General features: G+C 47.6%; 1 protein-coding gene across 1 annotated transcript in view; it reads right to left on the bottom strand.

Moving 5' to 3' along the window:
* Positions 1-23,343: 23,343 nt before the first annotated feature.
* Positions 23,344-25,200, bottom strand: part of CGREF1 (cell growth regulator with EF-hand domain 1) — a 90,014-nt gene continuing 88,157 nt past the window's right edge. Inside the window, exon 6 of the mRNA XM_069233608.1 lies at positions 23,344-24,845. Coding sequence (XP_069089709.1) covers positions 24,384-24,845 — 462 coding nt within the window. The 3' untranslated portion in view covers positions 23,344-24,383. The remainder of the gene's footprint in view (positions 24,846-25,200) is intronic.

The following is a 25,200-nucleotide window of genomic DNA, read 5'->3' as shown; positions in this document are numbered from 1 at the left end:
AGCCCAACGGGACCACAGTGCCTGGATAAACTTTCAGGTGATTAGTCGTGCTTTATAAATCCGAGTTGATTGATTGATTGGAGTGGAGTGGGTTGGATTAAGGTAGTTTGGTATGGGGTGGATTGGAATGGGGGGACTGGATTTCAGTGGGTGGGCTGGATTGGAGTGGAGTGGGGTGGAATGGATTGGGGTGGATTGGTTTGAGGTGGATTGGATTGGAATGGGGTAGATTGGATTGGGGTAGGGAGAATTGTGGTGGATTGGTGTGGGGCAGATTGGAGTGGGATAGATAGTTTTGGATTGAAGTGTTAGAGTGGGCAGAGTGGAGTGGGCAGATTGTTTTGAATTGAAGTGAGGCAGATTGTTTTGGATTGGTGTAGGGCAAATTGTTTTGGATTGGATTGGGGCAAATTGTTTTGGATTGGAGTGGGGCAGTTTGTCTTGGATTGGCATGGGGCGGATTGGAGTGGAGCAGATTGTTTTGGATTGGCATGGGGCAGACTGGAGTGGGCCAGACTGTTTTGGATTGATGTGAGGCAGATTGTTTTTGATTGGAGTGGGGCAGATTGGAGTGGGCAGATTCTTTTGGATTGGAGTGGGGAAGGTTGTTTTGGAGTGAGGTAGGTAGTTTTGGAGTGGGGAAGATTGTTTTGGGTTGGATTGGGGCAGAGTGTTTTGGATTGGAGTTCAGCAGATTGTTATAGATTGGAGTGGGGCAGTTTGGGGGGAGATTGTTTTGGATAGAAGTGGGGCAGATTGGAGTGGGGGCAGATTGTTTCGGATTGGAGTGGGGCAGAATGTTTCAGATTGGAGTGGGGCAGATTGGAGTGGGGCAGATTGGAGTGTGGCAGATTGGAGGGGGGCTGATTCGCTTGGACTGGAGTGGGGTAGATTGAAGTGCGAGATCTTGTTTTAGATTGGAGTGAGGGAGATTCTTTTAGACTGGAGTGGAGCAGATTGTTTGGATTGGTGTGGGGCAGATTGGTGTGTGAAGACTCTTTTGGACTGGAGTGGGCAGATTTCAGTGGAGGGTTGGGAGGATTGTAGTGTGGTGGATTGGTAGTGGACTGGGGTGAGTTGTTTGGATTGGTGTAGGGTTGATGGATTAGTTTGGGTTGTATTGAATTGAGTGGGATGGATTGGATTGAATGGGATGGATTTGTGTGGGTGAGGTGAGGTGGGGTGGGTTGGGGTGTACTGCATGATTATGTGTTAAAGCATAATTTTGGAAATTACACGTAAGAAAGAAACAATGTTGCTGTGCAATATTTAGAACAAAATAATCGTCGTTTTTTTAGAACAGTGCCACGGGCAAAAACAAGACAGGAGTGCAAAGTGAGAAAAGATGACTTGGCAAAAGTAAAAGAAACAAGTTAACTACAGAAAATAAAACTTTGCAATTTTGCTTGTCCTTCTAGGCATGTTTTTGCCAGTCACACAGCTGTTTGCAGGGCCCTAGAAGTTAAAAAGAAGCACCTCAATCATGTTGGGAGCAGCAGACGGGCACTGATTAAGTTGAGTCAATCAGTGCTTGGTCCCTGCTCCACAGACAGGAACGGAAATAATACTAGGCTTGCAGTGACCAATTACAAGGGTATAAAGATGAGTGCCACGCATGCCAACAAATGGTAAGCAATGGGCTCTATGCTCACTGTAAGCTTACAAAAGTTTAGAGACCTAAAAAGGAACCTTAAATTTACGGACCGCTACTAAAAATGGCAGTGTTGCATGGTCTCATCCAGTGGTCACCCGGCCCTGCAGTTATACACTTGTTACTATCTAGATAGAATGTGAACACCCCCCATGTTGTGCAACTGTGCTTGTTTTTATGGGTGGGCAGGGGAAAATTAAAATCACACATTCAGGCCTTCATTTGGACTTTGGATGTCAATTTCCCTTACCGCCAAAGCCCAACCCGCCAGACGACCGCCGGTGCTGGCGGTCAGCAGACCGCCATATTACGAGTGCTGGCTGCTTTCCGTCATCATTGAGGCGAAAAGCAGCCAGCAGTCGTGCTGGCGGTCGGTGTTGCAGAGGCAGGTCCCTTGCCAGCATCTCCACCCGCCATATTACAAGCTGTAATATGGCTTGGCGGAGTCCTGCTGGCGTGGTGGTGGCAGCGAGGGAAGACCGCCAGGACCCATCCTCTCCCGAACGTTCCCCCTCGATTGGAGGTGGTAAGTGGGCGTCCAAAGGAAAGGGGGGAGAGGGTCTTTGTGTTTGGGTGTGTGTGTGCATGTTTGCAGAGGGGTGTGCTGAATGCGTGCGTGTATGTGCGCGTGAATGGGGGTGTTTGTGTTGATGAATGTGAGTGAGTGGGGGTGTCAGAGAGAGAGAGAGAGAGAGAGAGAGAGAGAGAGAGAGAGAGAGAGAGAGAGAGAGAGAGAGAGAGAGAGAGAGAGAGAGAGAGAGAGAGAGAGAGAGAGAGAGAGAGAGAGAGAGAGAGAGAGAGAGAGAGAGAGAGAGAGAGAGAGAGAGAGAGAGAGAGAGAGAGAGAGAGAGAGAGAGAGAGAGAGTGAGAGAGAGTGTGTGTGTGTGTGTGTGTGTGTGTGTGTGTGTGTGTGTGTGTGTGTGTGTGTGTGTGTGTGTGTGTGTGTGTGTGTGTGTGTGTGTGTGTGTGTGTGTGTGTGTGTGTGTGTGTGTGTGTGTGTGTGTGTGTGTGTGTGTGTGTGCGCGCGCGCGCGCGCAGGGGACAGGAATGAAGATTCCTGTCGCTGGGTGCATGACCGCCAGGGTTTTCGTGGCGGGGTGACCACCACGGAAAGCCTGGCAGTTTGCAGCCTTTCATATGCTTTACACACAAGGGAGAAAGGTTGGGGAATGGGTTAGACAAGGTCCCTAAAGTATGCCTCTGGTCCTTAAAGTGACCATAATAGGCAGGAGCATGTTGACCAGAATATATTAGACAGGAAAGGTCCTAATAACCTTACCCTATAGGTTTGTAATTAGCGGAGGTATTTTTCGTGTTACGCGCACATTTGACCGAAAATAAGATAACCCCTGGAGGCAAACCTAATACCTTGCACCAAAAGAACTAAAAGCAAACAAAAAAAGTTCAAGGGGAGCCTGATTTGCAATATTTGTTTCTGGCATGATGCGACCCCAAGAATGAAGCACCTTGCATGGGTGAGGGGTTTGTGCTCTTTTTAGGTGCACACACTTTTGCTTCCTCTAGACAGATGGGCATTGCCCACTTTGACAATGATGATTTGTAGGCATGCTGTATGGTAGTGTGGCAGCTGTGTAGCATGGCTAAAAATAATAAGGAAGATAAGATGCATCCAGCACTAATGCACTTAAAAAAAAGAAAAAGCATATTAGCCTCGACTGCGTGTCAGTGCTTTTTTAAAACAGTTCTAGCCACCCTGCAAAGCAGCACCGCTGTAAAACATTGCCAAAGCCAATAGTTCCCATAGGCGAGACATACTGCTTTGACAATGCTTGTTTAGGAAAACTACTCACCAGGCTTTTCCTTCATACAATAGTTTGTTAAGAGAAAAGATGGAGTAAGAAGTTATTTTGCACACTTCATTGGCCTAATTACTTTGTATTTGGACTTGATATTTCAGAAGATGTACTAAGTGCATTTTACCCCTTCTCCAGGTAGAGCAATCGGCCCATCACGAAGGAAAGGCACAGGGCTTGAAGGCACCAGGCCCCCTGGACAATTAGGCAGAGGTCTCTACAGCATCAAAATTGTGTAACAATATGCAATTATGAATAAAAAATTAGAGCTACGAACTAGAAGGCAAACATACAATGGATGTAACAGAGGTCTTAATTTCATCATGTCCTCTAAATTTTCATCAAGAAAATAATGCTGAAAGAAACCATTGCAATTTGACATTCTATTTGTAAATTGGCAACATTACAAAAAGCAAAGGCAATGATAAATTACAAAATATGCTCCTGCTGGGGCATCATGGCTGTGAGTCTTTATGTAACATCTGGAAGCTTCAAGTGAGCTCGGCAGAACTTTAGCTTGAGAGCAGAGAGTGATGAGCTTGCAAGAGCACTAACTTGTGGGGCTTCCAAACCTAGCACAGTTGCAGGACCAGTTGCCCTTTTTGGAAGAAGGGACCTCTCCTGGAGAATGGAGTAGACGGGGGAACTAAAGGCTTCCCGAACCTCAAGCAGATACATTCCCCATGGCCACCTGTGTGTGAGCGCTTCCTCAACATGCATGAGGCAAAGTTGCTGGACCCCAGACCCACTGATTCCCGAGTAGGCAACAAGAAGGAAACACTCTGCTAGGCACCACAGTTAGAGCTACTAACCTACTTGGCCAAGTTTAGGGCTCCTGCAAGGACTCTGTTTCACTGTGAAAGGTTTATGACCTGCTGATTACATTGGTCCCCCAGTACGTAACAGAATGTATCCTGCTTCTCAGAAAGGAGTTCTAGACAAATCCAAGATTTAGGTTTACCCTCATGGGTCTCACCCTTCTCTTATGTCCCAGTGCTCCTCACTATATATTATGGTATCACAATCAAGGAGTAGAAGACTGATGGTTGATGTGCTACGTGGCTGGAAGGAGGAGCCCTGTAGTGGTGATGAAAGGAACAGAGATTGTTACTGTACTAACCAGAGAGTCATGATCTGTAGATGCATCCCACCATGCTAAAGTCTAGCCATGACAGATGCGTAACTAAAGTACCAGAGTATGGCACTCAGTTGGATTAGTAAGTGATGTGTTAGGGAGCAGTAACATGTATAGAAGTCTTCTTGGACCCCAACAAGCAGGTAGAGGCACTAGGGCTCATATTTATGCTTGGTTTGCGCTGAATTAGTGGCATTTTTTTTTTTACGCTAATTCAGCGTAAACCTAACTCCATATTTATACTTTGGCGATAGACATGTCTAGCGCCAAAGTAATGGAGTTTATGTTGTTTTCTAGTGTCAATTAGATGCAAGGTAGGTGTTCCCGTCCAGAAAAGGACGATATGGCCTTTGTGCCATATTTATCCCCCTGTGCTAAAATCCAGCATGGGGGGATAGGGGCCTTAAATAATGGTGCTAAGCAAGCTTATTTAATGCCTGGGTCTGGGCAGGCGTAAGGGGACCTGTAGGCAGATTTGCATGGTCGGAGACAGGTGCCCTTCCCTGTCCCAAGGGACACCCCCATCCACCCCTACCCACACCCACACCAGGAGGTCACCTAAGGATGGGGGACCTATCCAAGGTAAGTCCAGGTGAGTATTTCTTTTTTTTTTTTTTTTTTTTGCCAAACACCGATCGGGTGCCCTGACTTGGGGCCCTCTGCACGGCGCTGGCACCAATGGCCATGCCCAGGGGACATTTGTCCCCTGGGCATGGCCATTGGGGTGGTGCGCATGGCTCCTGTCTTTACGAAGACAGGAGCCATGTCCTTGGGGCTTGTGCGCCAGAAAATGGTGCTACACTGCCTAGAGGCAATTTTATTGCCCCTAAACAGTGTAGCGCCATAATTTGGCGCACAAGCCCTGGTTCCCCCTACGCCTCCCCGGCCTTGTTAGCATCCTTTACAAGAACACTAACAGGGCCTTAAAGCTGAATAGCGCCATTCCATAAATATGGCGCCCTGCCCGGGTCATGGAATGGCACTAGCTGGCGCTATACCTTTTGGCGCAACCCTGCGCTAACACAGGTTTGCGTCAAAAAGTATATATCTGCCAATAGGTATCTTTATGAGAGTAATGATGGTTTATTACACTTGTACGCTGGACCGGATATGTGAGCCCACTCCTCCACCGCACACAAGCAGTTGGCCAAAAGCTATCCGAAGCCTCAACAGCTGGATCACCGCATGTGCTGATGCCCTGGCTCCCCTCTGGTACGACCAAACCGCAAGAACCGGCATCGACTGAGCCAGCTGGTACACAGAGGAACTCAGAATGACAAATCACAACTGCAACCAACTGGAGCACAAATGGAGAACCAGTCAAGATACCACAGATAAAGACATCTTCAAATCAACCCTTAAGGTCTACCACCAGTAGATACAGAACACCAAGTGAAGTGCTCTTGCAGATTTCATTGACACAGACACTAACAGCAGCAAACAATTCTTTGTCACCATCAAATATTTCACCGAACCTCCTACCGCCTCCAGCAACATCACCCTTCCTCTACAGAGACTCCTACCACCCCTAACAATACCTTTGCACAAGATCTCGGAATTCTTCTACAATGCATTCACCCCCATATATGGCATGTTTGATCCTCACTGCCACAGTTCAACTTCTCATCACAGCTGAAGAACAACCCCTGACCCTGTGGTCCACTGTCACAACCATCAAAACTGCTACTATCATGAAGATCATCCACTTGGGGGGCCCCATCTGACCTTTGCCCCACCAAAGGTTCATCAAAGGACTCGTACCAATCAGCAAAGCGCCAACACCAATCTTTAGCGCCTCCATTGACTTAGCCACATTGCTGGACACCTGGAAACATGCCACCCTCATGGCCCTGCTCAAGAAACCATCGGCTGACCCAGACATTCTATCTCCTTTCTACTATACCTACCAGAGATCTTAGCGAAACTAGTCAACTGATGCCTCACTGACCACCTCTGAAACTACCAGCTCCTTAATTCTATGCAGTCCAAATTCAGGCCTAACCACAATACAGAAAGAGCACTCGTCACCGCCAAAGACAACATCTGCATGATCTTTGCGAGAGTAGACCTGGCAGCCCTCATTCTTCTTGACCTCTCTACAGCATTTGACACGGTCTCACACCCTATCCTCATCAGTCGCCGGCACAAGATTAGCATGCAAGGACATGCTCTCCACTAGATATGCTCCTTTTAACAGAACACAAGCTGTCAGCCATGCATCTTACTTCTTGGAAGCCCGCAGACTCCTCTGCCGAGTGCCTCAAGGTTTGTCGCTCAGCCCCACTCTCTTCAACACATCACTGATCCTTGTGGCCAACATCATCCGCACATGCAATGCAAACTCTCCATCACAGACAAGACCCCCAACACAAGAAACAAGTTCACTTCCTGCATGGCTAACGTAGCTAACTGGATGAATGCCAATTGTCTTATGCTCAGCACCAACAAGACAATAACAGTGATCTTCGGCACAAACCCATTAACATCGGACTCCAACTGGTGGCCACACCATGGCTCACAATAACCATCAACAGCAAACTGGAGATGACGGCAAAATTCAAAGCTGTTACTGCATCCTGCTCCCGGACCCTGAAGATGCTGCTGAAGATCTTCAAACAGCTCCCATGCAAAAACTATCACCAGTAAACTGGACTACAGGAACACCATCTATGCTGTAATTACCAAACAGCTCATGGGAAGACTACAAACTATCCAGAACTCGGCACCCAGTCTCATCCTCAAATTCTCACGCCAAACTGGTTCCAGATACTCAAGCACTCTCATTTTCAAACTCCTCACACGCATTCAAAGCACTACACAACTTACGCCCCACCTTCGTGAACCGTCGCAGCTCCTTCCATCAACCACCCAGACACTTCCCTTCCGCAGGACGTTCTGCTCGCACACATCCCACACATAAACTGTACCAAATCAGGATGACGGGTGTTGTCTTACGTTGCTCCTAAAGTGTGGAACAGCTTCTCCTCTCCTTGAATTCCTCAGGAAGCTAAAGACCTGGCTTTGCAATTAACCAACTTAACATAGGTAGGGCTGGGCACACACACTTGTTCAATGCCAGGATATCCTCCCAGTTGACCGTGTGCTTTACAAATACACAAAACATAAGATGCAGGTGAGTGCCAAGCCCAGAAAGGCTGCTAATGGAGGTTATTCACAGCAAATCTATGGAAATCAAAGCTGCACTACTGAGATGGGTTTTAGCTAAAATTATTGTCAGCAAAAACTACTGTCTGACAGCAATAATAATGCCCTACATAGTGTTCACAAAAATATTGTCCCATTGGGTGTAGATTTTCTTTTATTAACTCTGAGGGGATGTTTTTGTAAACTATATTTAGAACAAATATTTCTGTTAGGCAACAGTTTGGTTATATTGTTTTGGTACCATACCCTGAGACATGAGTATGCTGGTGCACCACACAGATGTTGATGCCTGCAGATCTGATATATGTGGCAATGTGCCACGTGCAGAGTGGGTGTGAATTAGCAGCTCCTGAGACCAAAAGCATGCTACGACCCTGAGTGGGCATAAACGTGGAAAGAGTCCAAGGAAGTACGCAGAGGGTTGTGCACATGGATAATAAGGAAAATTTAAAGGATACATTCCACCTACTGTTTGAATAGCACATTTGCAACATTGTTTTTGCAACATTGTTTTTCACTTTGAACACCATGCTTGTTTTTCCACATTTCTGAGTGTGGCAGACTGCATCCGCCCTGCACATACAGAGTAAGAGAGAGGGAGCAGGTCTTTACCGGGTCTAGATTCCCGCTTCCACATTGTGGAGCATATTTACAAGAAAACGGGCAATCATAGATGGTGCACCACTTTTGTTGCCACCCCTACCGGCACATAACGACACAATGGTAGCGCTGCATTTATGATCCATCACCAATGGCGGTCGTTAGGCCAATAGCATCAGAATTGTTTATGCTGTTGTGGCACTTTGCTGCACTAGCGTCAAATTTTGATGCTAGTGGAGCAAAATGAAAGGAGCCCATAGGTTACTATGTGTGTGTCATTTTAACGCCTGCTCTGAGTAGGCGTTAAAAATTATACCAAAAATGGCGCAGTGAAATCTTGTAAATTTCACTGCACCATTTTTGCAGGCCTCCCAGCACCGGAACGCCCTGCTTGCATACACTACGCCTGGCGCAGGAATAATGTGGTGCAAGGGGTTACAAAGTGGCGCAGTGCATACATCGTGCCACTTTGTAAATATGGCGCTGTAAAAATGTCTCCTTGACGCCACATTAGCATAAAAAAATGATGCTAATGTGGCGCAAGGAGGCGGTAGGGGTTTGTATATATGCCTCTGTGTGTGTAAGAACAGAAAGTGAGGAGAGGAAAGATCACAGAACATGACTTCTCTATCTACTGCCTCACTCCAGGAAGGATACTCTAATGAGAAAAAATCCAGACATTATTTTGCTAGTGTAAGGAAATGCCTCCTTGGCATGGTTGCCCCCTGACTTTTTGCCTTTGCTGATGCTATGTTTACAATTGAAAGTGTGCTGAGGCCTGCTAACCAGGCCCCAGCACCAGTGTTCTTTCCCTAACCTGTACTTTTGTATCCACCATTGGCAGACCCTGGCATCCAGATAAGTCCCTTGTAACTGGTACTTCTAGTACCAAGGGCCCTGATGCCAAGGAAGGTCTCTAAGGGCTGCAGCATGTCTTATGCCACCCTGGAGACCTCTCACTCAGCACAGACACACTGCTTGCCAGCTTGTGTGTGCTAGTGAGGACAAAACGAGTAAGTCGACATGGCACTCCCCTCAGGGTGCCATGCCAGCCTCTCACTGCCTATGCAGTATAGGTAAGACACCCCTCTAGCAGGCCTTACAGCCCTAAGGCAGGGTGCACTATACCATAGGTGAGGGTACCAGTGCATGAGCATGGTACCCCTACAGTGTCTAAACAAAACCTTAGACATTGTAAGTGCAGGGTAGCCATAAGAGTATATGGTCTGGGAGTCTGTCAAACACGAACTCCACAGCACCATAACGGCTACACTGAAAACTGGGAAGTTTGGTATCAAACTTCTCAGCACAATAAATGCACACTGATGCCAGTGTACATTTTATTGCAAAATACACCCCAGAGGGCACCTTAGAGGTGCCCCCTGAAACTTAACCGACTGTCTGTGTAGGCTGACTAGTTCCAGCAGCCTGCCACACTAGAGACATGTTGCTGGCCCCATGGGGAGAGTGCCTTTGTCACTCTGAGGCCAGTAACAAAGCCTGCACTGGGTGGAGATGCTAACACCTCCCCCAGGCAGGAGCTGTAACACCTGGCGGTGAGCCTCAAAGGCTCACCCCTTTGTCACAGCCCAGCAGGGCACTCCAGCTTAGTGGAGTTGCCCGCCCCCTCCGGCCACGGCCCCCACTTTGGCGGCAAGGCTGGAAGGAACAAAGAAAGCAACAAGGAGGAGTCACTGGCCAGTCAGGACAGCCCCTAAGGTGTCCTGAGCTGAAGTGACTCTAACTTTTAGAAATCCTCCATCTTGCAGATGGAGGATTCCCCCAATAGGGTTAGGATTGTGACCCCCTCCCCTTGGGAGGAGGCACAAAGAGGGTGTACCCACCCTCAGGGCTAGTAGCCATTGGCTACTAACCCCCCAGACCTAAACACGCCCTTAAATTTAGTATTTAAGGGCTACCCTGAACCCTAGAAAATCAGATTCCTGCAACTACAAGAAGAAGGACTGCCTAGCTGAAAAACCCCTGCAGAGGAAGACCAGAAGACGACAACTGCCTTGGCTCCAGAAACTCACCGGCCTGTCTCCTGCCTTCCAAAGGTCCTGCTCCAGCGACGCCTTCCAAAGGGACCAGCGACCTCGACATCCTCTGAGGACTGCCCCGGCTTCGAAAAGACAAGAAACTCCTGAGGACAGCGGACCTGCTCCAAGAAAAGCTGCAACTTTGTTTCCAGCAGCTTTAAAGAACCCTGCAAGCTCCCCGCAAGAAGCGTGAGACTTGCAACACTGCACCCGGCGACCCCGACTCGGCTGGTGGCGATCCAACACTTCAGGAGGGACCCCAGGACTACTCTAAGACTGTGAGTACAAAAACCTGTCCCCCCTGAGCCCCCACAGCGCCGCCTGCAGAGGGAATCCCGAGGCTTCCCCTGACCGCGACTCTTTGAATCCTAAGTCCCGACACCTGGGAGAGACCCTGCACCCGCAGCCCCCAGGACCTGAAGGACCGGACTTTCACTGGAGGAGTGACCCCCAGGAGTCCCTCTCCCTTGACCAAGTGGAGGTTTCCCCGAGGAACCCCCCCCTTGCCTGCCTGCAGCACTGAAGAGATCCCAAGATCTCCCATTGACTTCCATTACAAACCCGACGCTTGTTTCTACACTGCACCCGGCCGCCCCCGCGCTGCTGAGGGTGAAATTTCTGTGTGGACTTGTGTCCCCCCCGGTGCCCTACAAAACCCCCCTGGTCTGCCCTCCGAAGACGCGGGTACTTACCTGCAAGCAGACCGGAACCGGGGCACCCCCTTCTCTCCATTCTAGCCTATGTGTTTTGGGCACCACTTTGAACTCTGCACCTGACCGGCCCTGAGCTGCTGGTGTGGTGACTTTGGGGTTGCTCTGAACCCCCAACGGTGGGCTACCTTGGACCAAGAACTAAGCCCTGTAAGTGTCTTACTTACCTGGTTAACCTAACAAATACTTACCTCCCCTAGGAACTGTGAAAATTGCACTAAGTGTCCACTTTTAAAACAGCTATTTGTGAATAACTTGAAAAGTATACATGCAATTTTGATGATTTGAAGTTCCTAAAGTACTTACCTGCAATACCTTTCGAATGAGATATTACATGTAGAATTTGAACCTGTGGTTCTTAAAATAAACTAAGAAAATATATTTTTCTATATAAAAACCTATTGGCTGGATTTGTCTCTGAGTGTGTGTACCTCATTTATTGTCTATGTGTATGTACAACAAGTGCTTAACACTACTCCTTGGATAAGCCTACTGCTCGACCACACTACCACAAAATAGAGCATTAGTATTATCTATTTTTACCACTATTTTACCTCTAAGGGGAACCCTTGGACTCTGTGCATGCTATTCCTTACTTTGAAATAGCACATACAGAGCCAACTTCCTACATTGGTGGATCAGCGGTGGGGTACAAGACTTTGCATTTGCTGGACTACTCAGCCAATACCTGATCACACGACAAATTCCAAAATTGTCATTAGAAATTCATTTTTGCAATTTGAAATTTTTAAAAGTCCTGCTAGGGCCTTGTGTGTTAAGTCCCTGTTTAGCATTGTCTTTTAGAGTTTAAAAGTTTGTTAAAAGTTTGAAATTAGATTCTAGAAACAGTTTTAGATTCTTTAAAAAGTCTTCCAACTCTTAGCAAAATAATGTCTGATACAGAGATGAATGTGGTGGAACTCGACACCACACCTTACCTCCATCTTAAGATGAGGTAGCTAAGGTCTCTCTGTAATATCAAAAAAATAACCATTGGCTCCAGACCTACCAAAAGTCAGCTCCAGGAGCTGTTGGCAGAGTTTGAAAAAGCCAACCCCTCTGATGATGACCTCACAGAGGAAGAAATTAGTGACTTGGAGGCCAATGTCCCTCCTCCAGTCCTAAATAGGGAGAACAGGACCCCTCAAGTCCTGTCTCCAACTGTGTTAGTCAGAAATAGTGAGTCCCTCACAGGAGGGTCCCACATTTCTGAAATCACTGAGGATGCTCTCAGTGAAGATGACCTCCTGTTAGCCAGGATGGCCAAAAGATTGGCTTTAGAGAGACAGCTCCTAGACATAGAAAGGGAAAGACAAGAGATGGGCCTAGGACCCATCAATGGTGGCAGCAATATAAATAGGGTCAGAGATTCTCCTGACATGTTAAAAATCCCCAAAGGGATTGTGACAAAATATGAAGATGGTGATGACATCACCAAATGGTTCACAGCTTTTGAGAGGGCTTGTGTAACCAGAAAAGTGAACAGGTCTCACTGGGGTGCTCTCCTTTGGGAAATGTTCACTGGAAAGTGTAGGGATAGACTCCTCACACTCTCTGGAAAAGATGCAGAATCTTATGACCTCATGAAGGGTACCCTGATTGAGGGCTTTGGATTCTCCACTGAGGAGTACCGGATTAGGTTCAGGGGGGCTCAAAAATCCTCGAGCCAGACCTGGGTTGACTTTGTTGACTACTCAGTGAAAACACTAGATGGTTGGATTCAAGGCAGTGGTGTAAGTAATTATGATGGGCTGTACAATTTATTTGTGAAAGAACACCTATTCAGTAATTGTTTCAATGATAAACTGCATCAGCATCTGGTAGACCTAGGACCAATTTCTCCCCAAGAATTGGGAAAGAAGGCGGACCATTGGGTCAAGACAAGGGTGTCCAAGACTTCAACAGGGGGTGACCAAAAGAAAGGGGTCACAAAGACTCCCCAGGGGAAGGGTGATGAGACAACCAAAACTAAAAATAGTAAAGAGTCTTCTACAGGCCCCCAAAAACCTGCACAGGAGGGTGGGCCCAGAGCCTCTTCACAAAACAATGGGTACAAGGGTAAAAACTTTGATCCCAAAAAGGCCTGGTGTCATAGCTGTAAACAGCATGGACACCAAACTGGAGACAAGGCCTGTCCCAAGAAAGGTTCCACTCCAAACTCCCATCCAGGTAACACTGGTATGGCTAGTCTCCAAGTGGGATCAACAGTGTGCCCAGAGCAAATCAGGGTCCACACTGAAGCTACTCTAGTTTCTGAGGGTGGGGTGGATTTAGCCACACTAGCTGTCTGGCCGCCTAACATGCAAAAATACAGACAGCAACTCTTAATTAATGGGACTAGAATAGAGGGCCTGAGGGATACAGGTGCCAGTGTCACCATGGTGACAGAGAAACTGGTTTCCCCTGGCCAATACCTGACTGGAAAAACTTACACAGTCACCAACGCTGACAATCAGAGAAAAGTACATCCCATGGCAATGGTTACTTTAGAATGGGGAGGGGTCAATGGCCTGAAACAGGTGGTGGTCTCCTCAAATATCCCAGTGGACTGTCTGCTTGGAAATGACCTGGAGTCCTCAGCATGGGCTGAGGTAGAACTAAAAACCCATGCAGCAATGCTGGGTATCCCTGAACTGGTGTGTGTGAAAACAAGAGCACAATGCAAGGCACAGGGTGAACAAGTAGAGCTGGAGTCTGGAAGAATGGCCCAGCCTACCAAGAGAACAGGAAAGTCAGTTGGGAAACCAACTGCAACACAGCAAAAGAAAGGGAACCTCTCTTCTCAGGAAGAAGTTCTGCCCTCTGAGGGAACTGAGCCTTTGGAGCTTGAACCTTATCAGGTTGAGCTCTTAGGCCCAGGGGGACCCTCAAGGGAGGAGCTGTGTAAGGGACAAGAAACCTGTCCCTCTCTTGAAGGCCTTAGGCAGCAAGCTGCTGAAGAGTCCAAAGGCAAGAAAAATGGAACACATAGGGTCTATTGGGAAGATGGACTCCTATACACTGAGGCCAGAGACCCCAAACCTGGTGCCACTAGGAGAGTGGTAGTGCCTCAGCTGTTCAGAGAGTTCATCCTAACATTGGCCCATGACATTCCCCTTGCTGGACATTTGGGACAAACCAAGACGTGGGAGAGGTTAGTCAACCACTTCTACTGGCCCAATATGTCCAACATGGTTAAGGAGTTTTGCCTCTCCTGCCCCACCTGTCAAGCCAGTGGTAAGACAGGTGGGCACCCAAAGGCCCCCCTCATTCCACTTCCAGTGGTGGGGGTCCCCTTTGAAAGAGTGGGTGTGGACATAGTTGGTCCACTAGAACCTCCCACAGCCTCAGGAAATCTGTATATCCTGGTAGTAGTGGATCATGCTACCAGGTATCCTGAAGCTATTCCCCTTAGGTCGACTACTGCCCCTGCAGTAGCCAAGGCCCTCATTGGTATCTTTACCAGAGTGGGTTTCCCTAAGGAGGTGGTGTCTGACAGAGGTGCCAACTTCATGTCAGCATACCTAAAGCACATGTGGAATGAGTGTGGAGTGACTTATAAATTCACTACACCATACCATCCACAAACTAATGGCTTGGTTGAGAGATTCAACAAGACATTAAAAGGCATGATCATGGGGCTCCCAGAAAAGCTCAAAAGGAGATGGGATGTCCTCTTGCCATGTCTGCTTTTCGCTTACAGAGAGGTGCCACAGAAGGGAGTAGGATTCTCACCCTTTGAACTTCTGTTTGGTCATCCTGTAAGGGGACCACTTGCTCTTGTTAAAGAAGGCTGGGAGAGACCTCTCCATGAGCCAAAACAAGACATAGTGGACTATGTACTTGGCCTTCGCTCTAGAATGGCAGAGTACATGGAAAAGGCAACCAAAAACCTTGAGGCCAGCCAACAGCTCCAGAAGTTTTGGTATGACCAAAAGTCTGCACTGGTTGAGTTCCAACCAGGGCAGAAAGTCTGGGTTCTGGAGCCTGTGGCTCCCAGGGCACTCCAGGACAAATGGAGTGGCCCTTACCCAGTACTAGAAAGGAAGAGTCAGGTCACCTACTTGGTGGACCTGGGCACAAGCAGGAGCCCCAAGAGGGTGATCCATGTGAACCGCCTTAAGCTCTTCCATGACAGGGCTGATGTGAATCTGTTGATGGTAACAGATGAGGATCAGGAGGCAGAGAGTGAACCTCTCCCTGATCTTCTGTCATCAGACCCAAAAGATGGCACAGTAGATGGAGTGATCTACTCAGACACCCTCTCTGGCCAACAGCAAGCTGATTGTAGGAGAGTCCTACAACAGTTTCCTGAACTCTTCTCCTTAACCCCTGGTCAGACACACCTGTGTACCCATGATGTGGACACAGGAGACAGCATGCCTGTCAAGAACAAAATCTTTAGACAATCTGACCATGTTAAGGAAAGCATCAAGGTGGAAGTCCACAAGATGCTGGAATTGGGAGTAATTGAGCGCTCTGACAGCCCCTGGGCTAGCCCAGTGGTCTTAGTCCCCAAACCTCACACCAAAGATGGAAAGAAAGAGATGAGGTTTTGTGTGGACTACAGAGGGCTCAATTCTGTCACCAAGACAGATGCTCATCCAATTCCAAGAGCTGATGAGCTCATAGACAAATTAGGTGCTGCCAAATTCTTAAGTACCTTTGACTTGACAGCAGGGTACTGGCAAATAAAAATGGCACCTGGAGCAAAAGAGAAAACAGCATTCTCCACACCTGATGGGCATTATCAGTTCACTGTTATGCCCTTTGGTTTAAAGAATGCCCCTGCCACCTTCCAAAGGTTGGTGAATCAAGTCCTTGCTGGCTTGGAGTCCTTTAGCACAGCTTATCTTGATGATATTGCTGTCTTTAGCTCCACCTGGCAGGATCACCTGGTCCACCTGAAGAAGGTTTTGAAGGCTCTGCAATCTGCAGGCCTCTCTATCAAGGCATCCAAATGCCAGATAGGGCAGGGAACTGTGGTTTACTTGGGCCACCTTGTAGGTGGAGGCCAAGTTCAGCCACTCCAACCCAAGATCCAGACTATTCTGGACTGGGTAGCTCCAAAAACCCAGACTCAAGTCAGGGCATTCCTTGGCTTGACTGGGTATTACAGGAGGTTTGTGAAGGGATATGGATCCATTGTGACAGCCCTCACTGAACTCACCTCCAAGAAAATGCCCAAGAAAGTGAACTGGACTGTGGAATGCCAACAGGCCTTTGACACCCTGAAACAAGCAATGTGCTCAGCACCAGTTCTAAAAGCTCCAGATTATTCTAAGCAGTTAATTGTGCAGACTGATGCCTCTGAACATGGGATAGGGGCAGTTTTGTCCCAAACAAATGATGATGGCCTTGACCAGCCTGTTGCTTTCATTAGCAGGAGGTTACTCCCCAGGGAGCAGCGTTGGAGTGCCATTGAGAGGGAGGCCTTTGCTGTGGTTTGGTCCCTGAAGAAGCTGAGACCATACCTCTTTGGGACTCACTTCCTAGTTCAAACTGACCACAGACCTCTCAAATGGCTGATGCAAATGAAAGGTGAAAATCCTAAACTGTTGAGGTGGTCCATCTCCCTACAGGGAATGGACTTTATAGTGGAACACAGACCTGGGACTGCCCATGCCAATGCAGATGGCCTTTCCAGGTTCTTCCACTTAGAAAATGAAGACTCTCTTGGGAAAGGTTAGTCTCATCCTCTTTCGTTTGGGGGGGGGGTTGTGTAAGGAAATGCCTCCTTGGCATGGTTGCCCCCTGACTTTTTGCCTTTGCTGATGCTATGTTTACAATTGAAAGTGTGCTGAGGCCTGCTAACCAGGCCCCAGCACCAGTGTTCTTTCCCTAACCTGTACTTTTGTATCCACCATTGGCAGACCCTGGCATCCAGATAAGTCCCTTGTAACTGGTACTTCTAGTACCAAGGGCCCTGATGCCAAGGAAGGTCTCTAAGGGCTGCAGCATGTCTTATGCCACCCTGGAGACCTCTCACTCAGCACAGACACACTGCTTGCCAGCTTGTGTGTGCTAGTGAGGACAAAACGAGTAAGTCGACATGGCACTCCCCTCAGGGTGCCATGCCAGCCTCTCACTGCCTATGCAGTATAGGTAAGACACCCCTCTAGCAGGCCTTACAGCCCTAAGGCAGGGTGCACTATACCATAGGTGAGGGTACCAGTGCATGAGCATGGTACCCCTACAGTGTCTAAACAAAACCTTAGACATTGTAAGTGCAGGGTAGCCATAAGAGTATATGGTCTGGGAGTCTGTCAAACACGAACTCCACAGCACCATAATGGCTACACTGAAAACTGGGAAGTTTGGTATCAAACTTCTCAGCACAATAAATGCACACTGATGCCAGTGTACATTTTATTGCAAAATACACCCCAGAGGGCACCTTAGAGGTGCCCCCTGAAACTTAACCGACTGTCTGTGTAGGCTGACTAGTTCCAGCAGCCTGCCACACTAGAGACATGTTGCTGGCCCCATGGGGAGAGTGCCTTTGTCACTCTGAGGCCAGTAACAAAGCCTGCACTGGGTGGAGATGCTAACACCTCCCCCAGGCAGGAGCTGTAACACCTGGCGGTGAGCCTCAAAGGCTCACCCCTTTGTCACAGCCCAGCAGGGCACTCCAGCTTAGTGGAGTTGCCCGCCCCCTCCGGCCACGGCCCCCACTTTTGGCGGCAAGGCTGGAGGGAACAAAGAAAGCAACAAGGAGGAGTCACTGGCCAGTCAGGACAGCCCCTAAGGTGTCCTGAGCTGAAGTGACTCTAACTTTTAGAAATCCTCCATCTTGCAGATGGAGGATTCCCCCAATAGGGTTAGGATTGTGACCCCCTCCCCTTGGGAGGAGGCACAAAGAGGGTGTACCCACCCTCAGGGCTAGTAGCCATTGGCTACTAACCCCCCAGACCTAAACACGCCCTTAAATTTAGTATTTAAGGGCTACCCTGAACCCTAGAAAATCAGATTCCTGCAACTACAAGAAGAAGGACTGCCTAGCTGAAAAACCCCTGCAGAGGAAGACCAGAAGACGACAACTGCCTTGGCTCCAGAAACTCACCGGCCTGTCTCCTGCCTTCCAAAGATCCTGCTCCAGCGACGCCTTCCAAAGGGACCAGCGACCTCGACATCCTCTGAGGACTGCCCCGGCTTCGAAAAGACAAGAAACTCCCGAGGACAGCGGACCTGCTCCAAGAAAAGCTGCAACTTTGTTTCCAGCAGCTTTAAAGAACCCTGCAAGCTCCCCGCAAGAAGCGTGAGACTTGCAACACTGCACCCGGCGACCCCGACTCGGCTGGTGGCGATCCAACACTTCAGGAGGGACCCCAGGACTACTCTAAGACTGTGAGTACAAAAACCTGTCCCCCCTGAGCCCCCACAGCGCCGCCTGCAGAGGGAATCCCGAGGCTTCCCCTGACCGCGACTCTTTGAATCCTAAGTCCCGACACCTGGGAGAGACCCTGCACCCGCAGCCCCCAGGACCTGAAGGACCGGACTTTCACTGGAGGAGTGACCCCCAGGAGTCCCTCTCCCTTGACCAAGTGGAGGTTTCCCCGAGGAACCCCCCCCTTGCCTGCCTGCAGCGCTGAAGAGATCCCAAGATCTCCCATTGACTTCCATTACAAACCCGACGCTTGTTTCTACACTGCACCCGGCCGCCCCCGCGCTGCTGAGAGTGAAATTTCTGTGTGGACTTGTGTCCCCCCCGGTGCCCTACAAAACCCCCCTGGTCTGCCCTCCGAAGACGCGGGTACTTACCTGCAAGCAGACCGGAACCGGGGCACCCCCTTCTCTCCATTCTAGCCTATGTGTTTTGGGCACCACTTTGAACTCTGCACCTGACCGGCCCTGAGCTGCTGGTGTGGTGACTTTGGGGTTGCTCTGAACCCCCAACGGTGGGCTACCTTGGACCAAGAACTAAGCCCTGTAAGTGTCTTACTTACCTGGTTAACCTAACAAATACTTACCTCCCCTAGGAACTGTGAAAATTGCACCAAGTGTCCACTTTTAAAACAGCTATTTGTGAATAACTTGAAAAGTATACATGCAATTTTGATGATTTGAAGTTCCTAAAGTACTTACCTGCAATACCTTTCGAATGAGATATTACATGTAGAATTTGAACCTGTGGTTCTTAAAATAAACTAAGAAAAGATATTTTTCTATATAAAAACCTATTGGCTGGATTTGTCTCTGAGTGTGTGTACCTCATTTATTGTCTATGTGTATGTACAACAAGTGCTTAACACTACTCCTTGGATAAGCCTACTGCTCGACCACACTACCACAAAATAGAGCATTAGTATTATCTATTTTTACCACTATTTTACCTCTAAGGGGAACCCTTGGACTCTGTGCATGCTATTCCTTACTTTGAAATAGCACATACAGAGCCAACTTCCTACAGCTAGTTTGTGTGGAATTCAGATTCTCATGAGTTGTCCTAGGAATGAAGCATGGAAAGTAAAAATGCGAGGCTGTGATCTTGTGTGGACCAGATGAATGCCTTAGTAAGTTGGCAGTGACTTGGCCTGAAAGTAATCAAGAACCTTACACCAAAGAAGAAAGGCAAGCTGTGCCTCCTTCGCCCCAATCCATCAAGGAATTGTCCAACGTCAGAGTCTCCCCAGAAGAGTGATAAACTGGACAGGGAGCCAGCCACTGCCCCAGTGGAGTTAGAAAGAGAGCCTGTGCCCATGGGATCCAGGATGGTGAGGGTCACTTGCAGTAGGAACCTGAACGAGGGGACCAAAGACAAAGGAAACCGAAAGAGGGCGCTGGACTACCAAATTCACCCAGAAAAATTGCAACCCCAGAGCCCTATGGAACCCCTCTGCATCAGGATGGGATAAAAGGAAAATGTCATGCGCAATGGAACCGAAGTGGGAGGAGTCCCTCGGTCTCGTGACTCGAAAAGACTTCTTCGAAGAAAAACAACTTGTAACACTCCGAGCCCAACACCAGACGGCGGACTATGCACAGCATGTGTATCTGCAGCTACACATGCCACCGAACCGTGTTTTTCAATGGAACACTCAAATGAGGACATCCACCTCTGGGGTGTTTCCATAAACATGTTTGTGGCAGCAGAGGCGTTAGAACTAATGAATCAGAGACTACACCAATGAACTCCGTGCTATACAGCATGCACAGGGGCATCTGGGGTGGTCCCACTGGAAATCTTCCCCTTGTAAAAAAAAAAAAAAAAAAATAGCATGCCCTCTTTCTGAACGAAACTGATCAGTTTGAAGATCCTTACAGTCTGTCATTAGTAAAGCTTGCAGTCACCTCTTGAGTCTCCTGCGATTTCACCCTCTTCTTGGACAGAAATACTTAATGCATGCAGAGGTCACAATGTCATAGGTCAGAGAGGATTGGCCACTTCTCAACTAATCTGTGCAGTCCTCTGACAAATTTGTAAACTCCTCAGCTGGGTAGGATGTTGTTCCCCTTATGCCCCTCCCATGGACCCTTGCATCACCCTCCTTTTCAATACCTACAGAGCTTGAACAGTCCTCACACCCTTACATAATATTCTTCTGTGCATCAGAGAGAAATCAACTGAAGTGAGTGTACTTTTGGTACAACTGTCTCTATGTCTCAAATACTTGAGTTTATAAGCTGTATTTGTTCCTAAATGTCTATTTTTAATCATTTTAAGTAGATGATTGTCCTCGATATATGTGATGTCCTGACCTTGATACCCAGCATTATTATTTTTAGGGCTGAGAAATCGACCTATGGATCTATAAGAAAATAAAAGTATCTCACCTGTAATCGTCAGCTCTAGTTGTACAAGATTAAGTTTGTCTATTTTAAAACGGTTTCTGTTTTTTCAATAAAGGAATAAGCTTTACATATCTATTATTTGTAATAAACTGTTTGGCACTTTTCTCTCACACCGTGTGTACGTATATCCTATTACTTATGATCTGACACATTAGATTTTTTTCTCAAAAAGAAATAATTTGTATGTCCAGGGCCTTATTCGTGTTGAACTCGTCGATTCAGTTGTCCTACAAAGCAATCTGAGACTAATTAATATACAGGAAGAGGTTGATTTACCTACCTTAAAATATTTCAGAAAAATATAGAAAATTAAGAATCCTTGAGTTGAGTGTCTAAATCAAACTGTGTGGAGCACAGAAGAATGCAGCAAAACCGGAAAGCTTGGCCCAACCACGAAAGACCGTCCCAGCCAGGCCAAGCTTCAGGCGGCCATTGCAAGAAAGAGACAGATAAACACGACTACCAGCTCCCAGTCTGAAGAGTCCAAGGGGAGCTGTTGTGCACCAGGTCATTGCACAAGTCAGACTTGTGGACCATATCTGGTCTGGTCAGTGATGCGCCGCGTCAAAGAACTCAACAGAGTGGTGCTTGTGTACAGGCAGGTGGACAAGGCACTTAAGTCCCCAAAACGAGCCTGAGACTCAGCTTGCCACGTCTGAGCATGCTTAAGAAAGAATTTTAACTTTTGGGGAAAGAGGCCTGGGGATCCTGCACCCCCTGGGCTCCAGATTGGGGCTTTGATAAGGTAGGGCAATGCTAGGTGAGAAGTCGAGGCTAGCTGATGGAAGTGTTGCACTTCAGCAGACTCCTCGTCCAGCTAAGGAAGGATGAGAGCATGACTGATGATACCTAGCATAAGTGATGGACCATCTTCAAATACCTCATGGATGTAGGAAGACATCCAGACCTCTTGTTCAATTACATTTTGAGATAAACATCCAGATTGCAGTATCACCCCATAACATCATCCTGAATTGGCTCGGGTACCTCCTGTCACATTGCAACAGGTCAACAAACTCTGAATATAACAAACATTACCTTCCTGAAGACTATCTACATATCACACACAGAAACAGGACTTCCTTGAGCCTCACCATCCCTTCTGGTCCTCACCACAGGTCATCCCGCCTGCACAGTTTCGCCAGTTCGTATTTGTTTAATGTGGAAATCTATTTGCTGGAGACATCGATTTAACCATTTGTAAAATGCATCATTTGTTGTTTTTCCACCCATGTTTGTTGAAGAGGGAAGGTTCTAAGAAGCTGAGATGGTCACTGTGCGGCTGGAATGCTGGAGCATTTGCAAGGATATGCAACGAGGCAGCATCTAAATGCCCGTTTGGTTGCTCAATGTATTGTTAGAAATGTTCTATTAGTGTGTGAATGATGAATAGTGGCTATTCCAATGCAAGGAATGCTCTCTGGGTGGTTGTGTAAAACCTTTCATAGCCAGCTGTGACCAGTTAGATTCTGATGGACCGCTTTGTATGACTCACACAGTGAGGGAAGAGGGCTTTTGAGCTGTCACAGACCTCAGGTCCAACAACTAGGTGAGCGAATGACCATGTAGATCCCCACAACCTTGCACGTTTGGCCCAACCATGATGGCTCTATATAAATGCTATAAAATAACTTATTATAAAGATGGATGAGAGATTTAGGGAGTGAGGCAGTCACGTGAGACTCATGTACACTGTGTGTCCTCATATGTGGATGTGACTTTGTCAAAGAGGCTTGCCCAGTCCGTCAGAGCCCAGAGCGTACGGCTGGCTGTCATACAATGTCTCTGAAGTATGAATGTAGTGTGCAGAGCATGATCACAGCACATGAACTGTTTGCAGAACCCTGGGTAGCATTAGGTGGCCCTGAATCAAAGACTGCTTTCAGACTTCTGTCAAGAAGGGATGGTGAGGTAATCAGATGTGCCTAGAGGCGATTCTGAATTGAGTGACAGTGTCTTCAACGAAATCAGGAGATACTGTGGCATGGCAGGGAGACCGTGCACAATTCCTGTCTAGTCGAGAGCCAACTCTGTTGAAGGAAACCATGGCAGGAAGGGCATGTAAATCCGGGCACCATCTTGGATTGGGAAGACAAAACACCATCTTTCACAATGCTGCTCATGTGCAGAGGGAGATCTGAAAGGGCCCCCAGCTGCCTGCCCAGCATGCTAAAACAAGCCATGTCACTTTATGCCCCCTCTTTCCCTAGTGCGAGTTACAGAAAAGCAAAGCTCTGCACCACAATCTCAAGCAATGCATTGCGACAGATTTGAAAGCCACATATCAAGCCACAACCAATGTAAAAATCAATTCATCTGCCCGCCACCCCCAAATTATGCTATACGTACCGGTTCTACTGAACTACACCACGTTCCACTTTAAAACTTTCTTTAAGATATTTCAGGCTCTCTGCAATCTTAAAAGGGCTGGTGCAAACCACAAACAGGATCAGCCAACTGGGAAGAGGGATTGGTTTTATCTTTTTTGTTAATTTCACGAATTCCTCTTTACATAGAAAAGTATATATTGGACCACTTCAGAAAAAGTCATTTCTATTTCGACACAGGAAGGTGAGGTTATGGAGAGGGGAGGATTCTGTTATGAAAGCTGTGTGTTACACTGGCTAATAGGCTGTCAGAAGTGGGGAGAAAACAAACTTATGGCTGATAGACACTGTAAAGCTTGTGCCTAAAATCATGAATGAACATTTTAAATAAGTCTTTTGTCTCTGGATTTCCCTCACACGTTCAGAGGTGGAACACAGAAGGCCACGGAGAGGATGCATGCGGTGATAGTAAATTCTAAAGTAACTTGACTTTCCAGTCCTCGATAGCCTCTGTTCTGAATAACGGATGGTACTGCCTGGTGGAGACAAGCTAGGACCGTTGCCTGAGTTTTTCATACCCTAGCAATAAAGCCAGGTTTAGCTTCTAGGCACTCTTTTGATGGTGGGGCTTGGGCAGCTCAATATTATCAGTTTAACATGCCACAGACCCTAGTCCGAGGTTTAGATTTCCACTGTCACCGAGATGATTGTGATTTCAGTCTAAATGTGTTGTTCAGTTATTGGACTTTCTACCTCTATTTTACTTTGCCAAATATTTTTTTCAGGCATCGTGTTATGTCCTCATGCCTGCAAAAGTGCCATAAATTAATAAAACATGCAACTTGCAGCTCAGAATATTGGCAGCACAAGAAGGTCAGTGATTAAGGCGGAACATGTGCATGAACTTGCTGTGAGCTGCTCTTTGGGTCAATGATTTTAAGAGTTTTAATAGTCAAATTAAAAATTAAAGTTCAATGATGTTCGAGCTCCGTCAGCTTCAGTGGCCATGTAGTGATTGTTCTGCATCGCTGGGAGGAAGTGCTGGGCCACAGGTCTAGCCCTTCAGTGTTCAGGTGGCCAGTGCAGCGCCTGACTTTAGTGCAGTTCACCCTCGAGAAGGAGGACCCTGAGCTGTGCACTAAACTGTGCACAGATAAAGTCCACACCGAAGCTACATCTCGTGGTCTGACAAGACGCCTCCATGGTTGGGTTCATCTCTCTCCTCTACTTCCACTTCCAGTTCTTGCTCGTATTCAATGTTCTCGTGATCTTCAGGTTGTGGGGCTTCCTCAGAGGCAGGCTGTTCGTGTTCTGCAGGCGGAGGGTTCTGAGAATCGTTGTGCAGATCTCCCACATTCACCTTCACGGGTGACCCCTGCTGACTTTGCTCCTTGCCTCCTTCGCTGGCAGGAACACCTTGATCCAAATGCTGAGAGGAAGGATCGTTGTTTTCCTTCGGGTGGGCGACATGAGGCGGCTGAAGAACGATTGATGGTACTTCATCTTGTTGCATCTTTTGCTCTGACTCTGCGGCAGCAACATCGGTGGGGGGCGTTAAGAGCTCAGATGGATCTAAGAGACCATCATGGTTGAAGTCCTGCTTCTCCAACAGTTCATCCACCACGAGGCTCACCTGTACAGGATGAACATCACAACAACAAGTGAGACTAAAGTACTCTTTGTAATGCCACTTTAATTCACTGACTAAAGCTTAGACAGCGTGTCCTATTATAAGACATTTTCAGGAGAGTTTACATGCAGTAATTGAAATTAGCAAAATTACTATATGTGTAATGTAAAGCATTAGCAATTCTTTCACAGAAGACTTCGGCTTGTGTACAGCTTAAGTCGCTGGATCAAGTAAAAGAGTTACAATCTTATAGGGCATTCCAAGTAGGAACGCTCAGGGTGTGGCATTGGACTTAGAATGAAAAACATTCATGCCAGAAAGCTACACATCCCTTTGTCTTCAAACTAAAACACAGAAA

The sequence above is a fragment of the Pleurodeles waltl genome, chromosome 5, assembly GCF_031143425.1.
Source record: "Pleurodeles waltl isolate 20211129_DDA chromosome 5, aPleWal1.hap1.20221129, whole genome shotgun sequence".
Taxonomy (NCBI): Eukaryota; Metazoa; Chordata; class Amphibia; order Caudata; family Salamandridae; genus Pleurodeles; species Pleurodeles waltl.
This window is presented reverse-complemented; position numbering and strand designations above follow the sequence as displayed.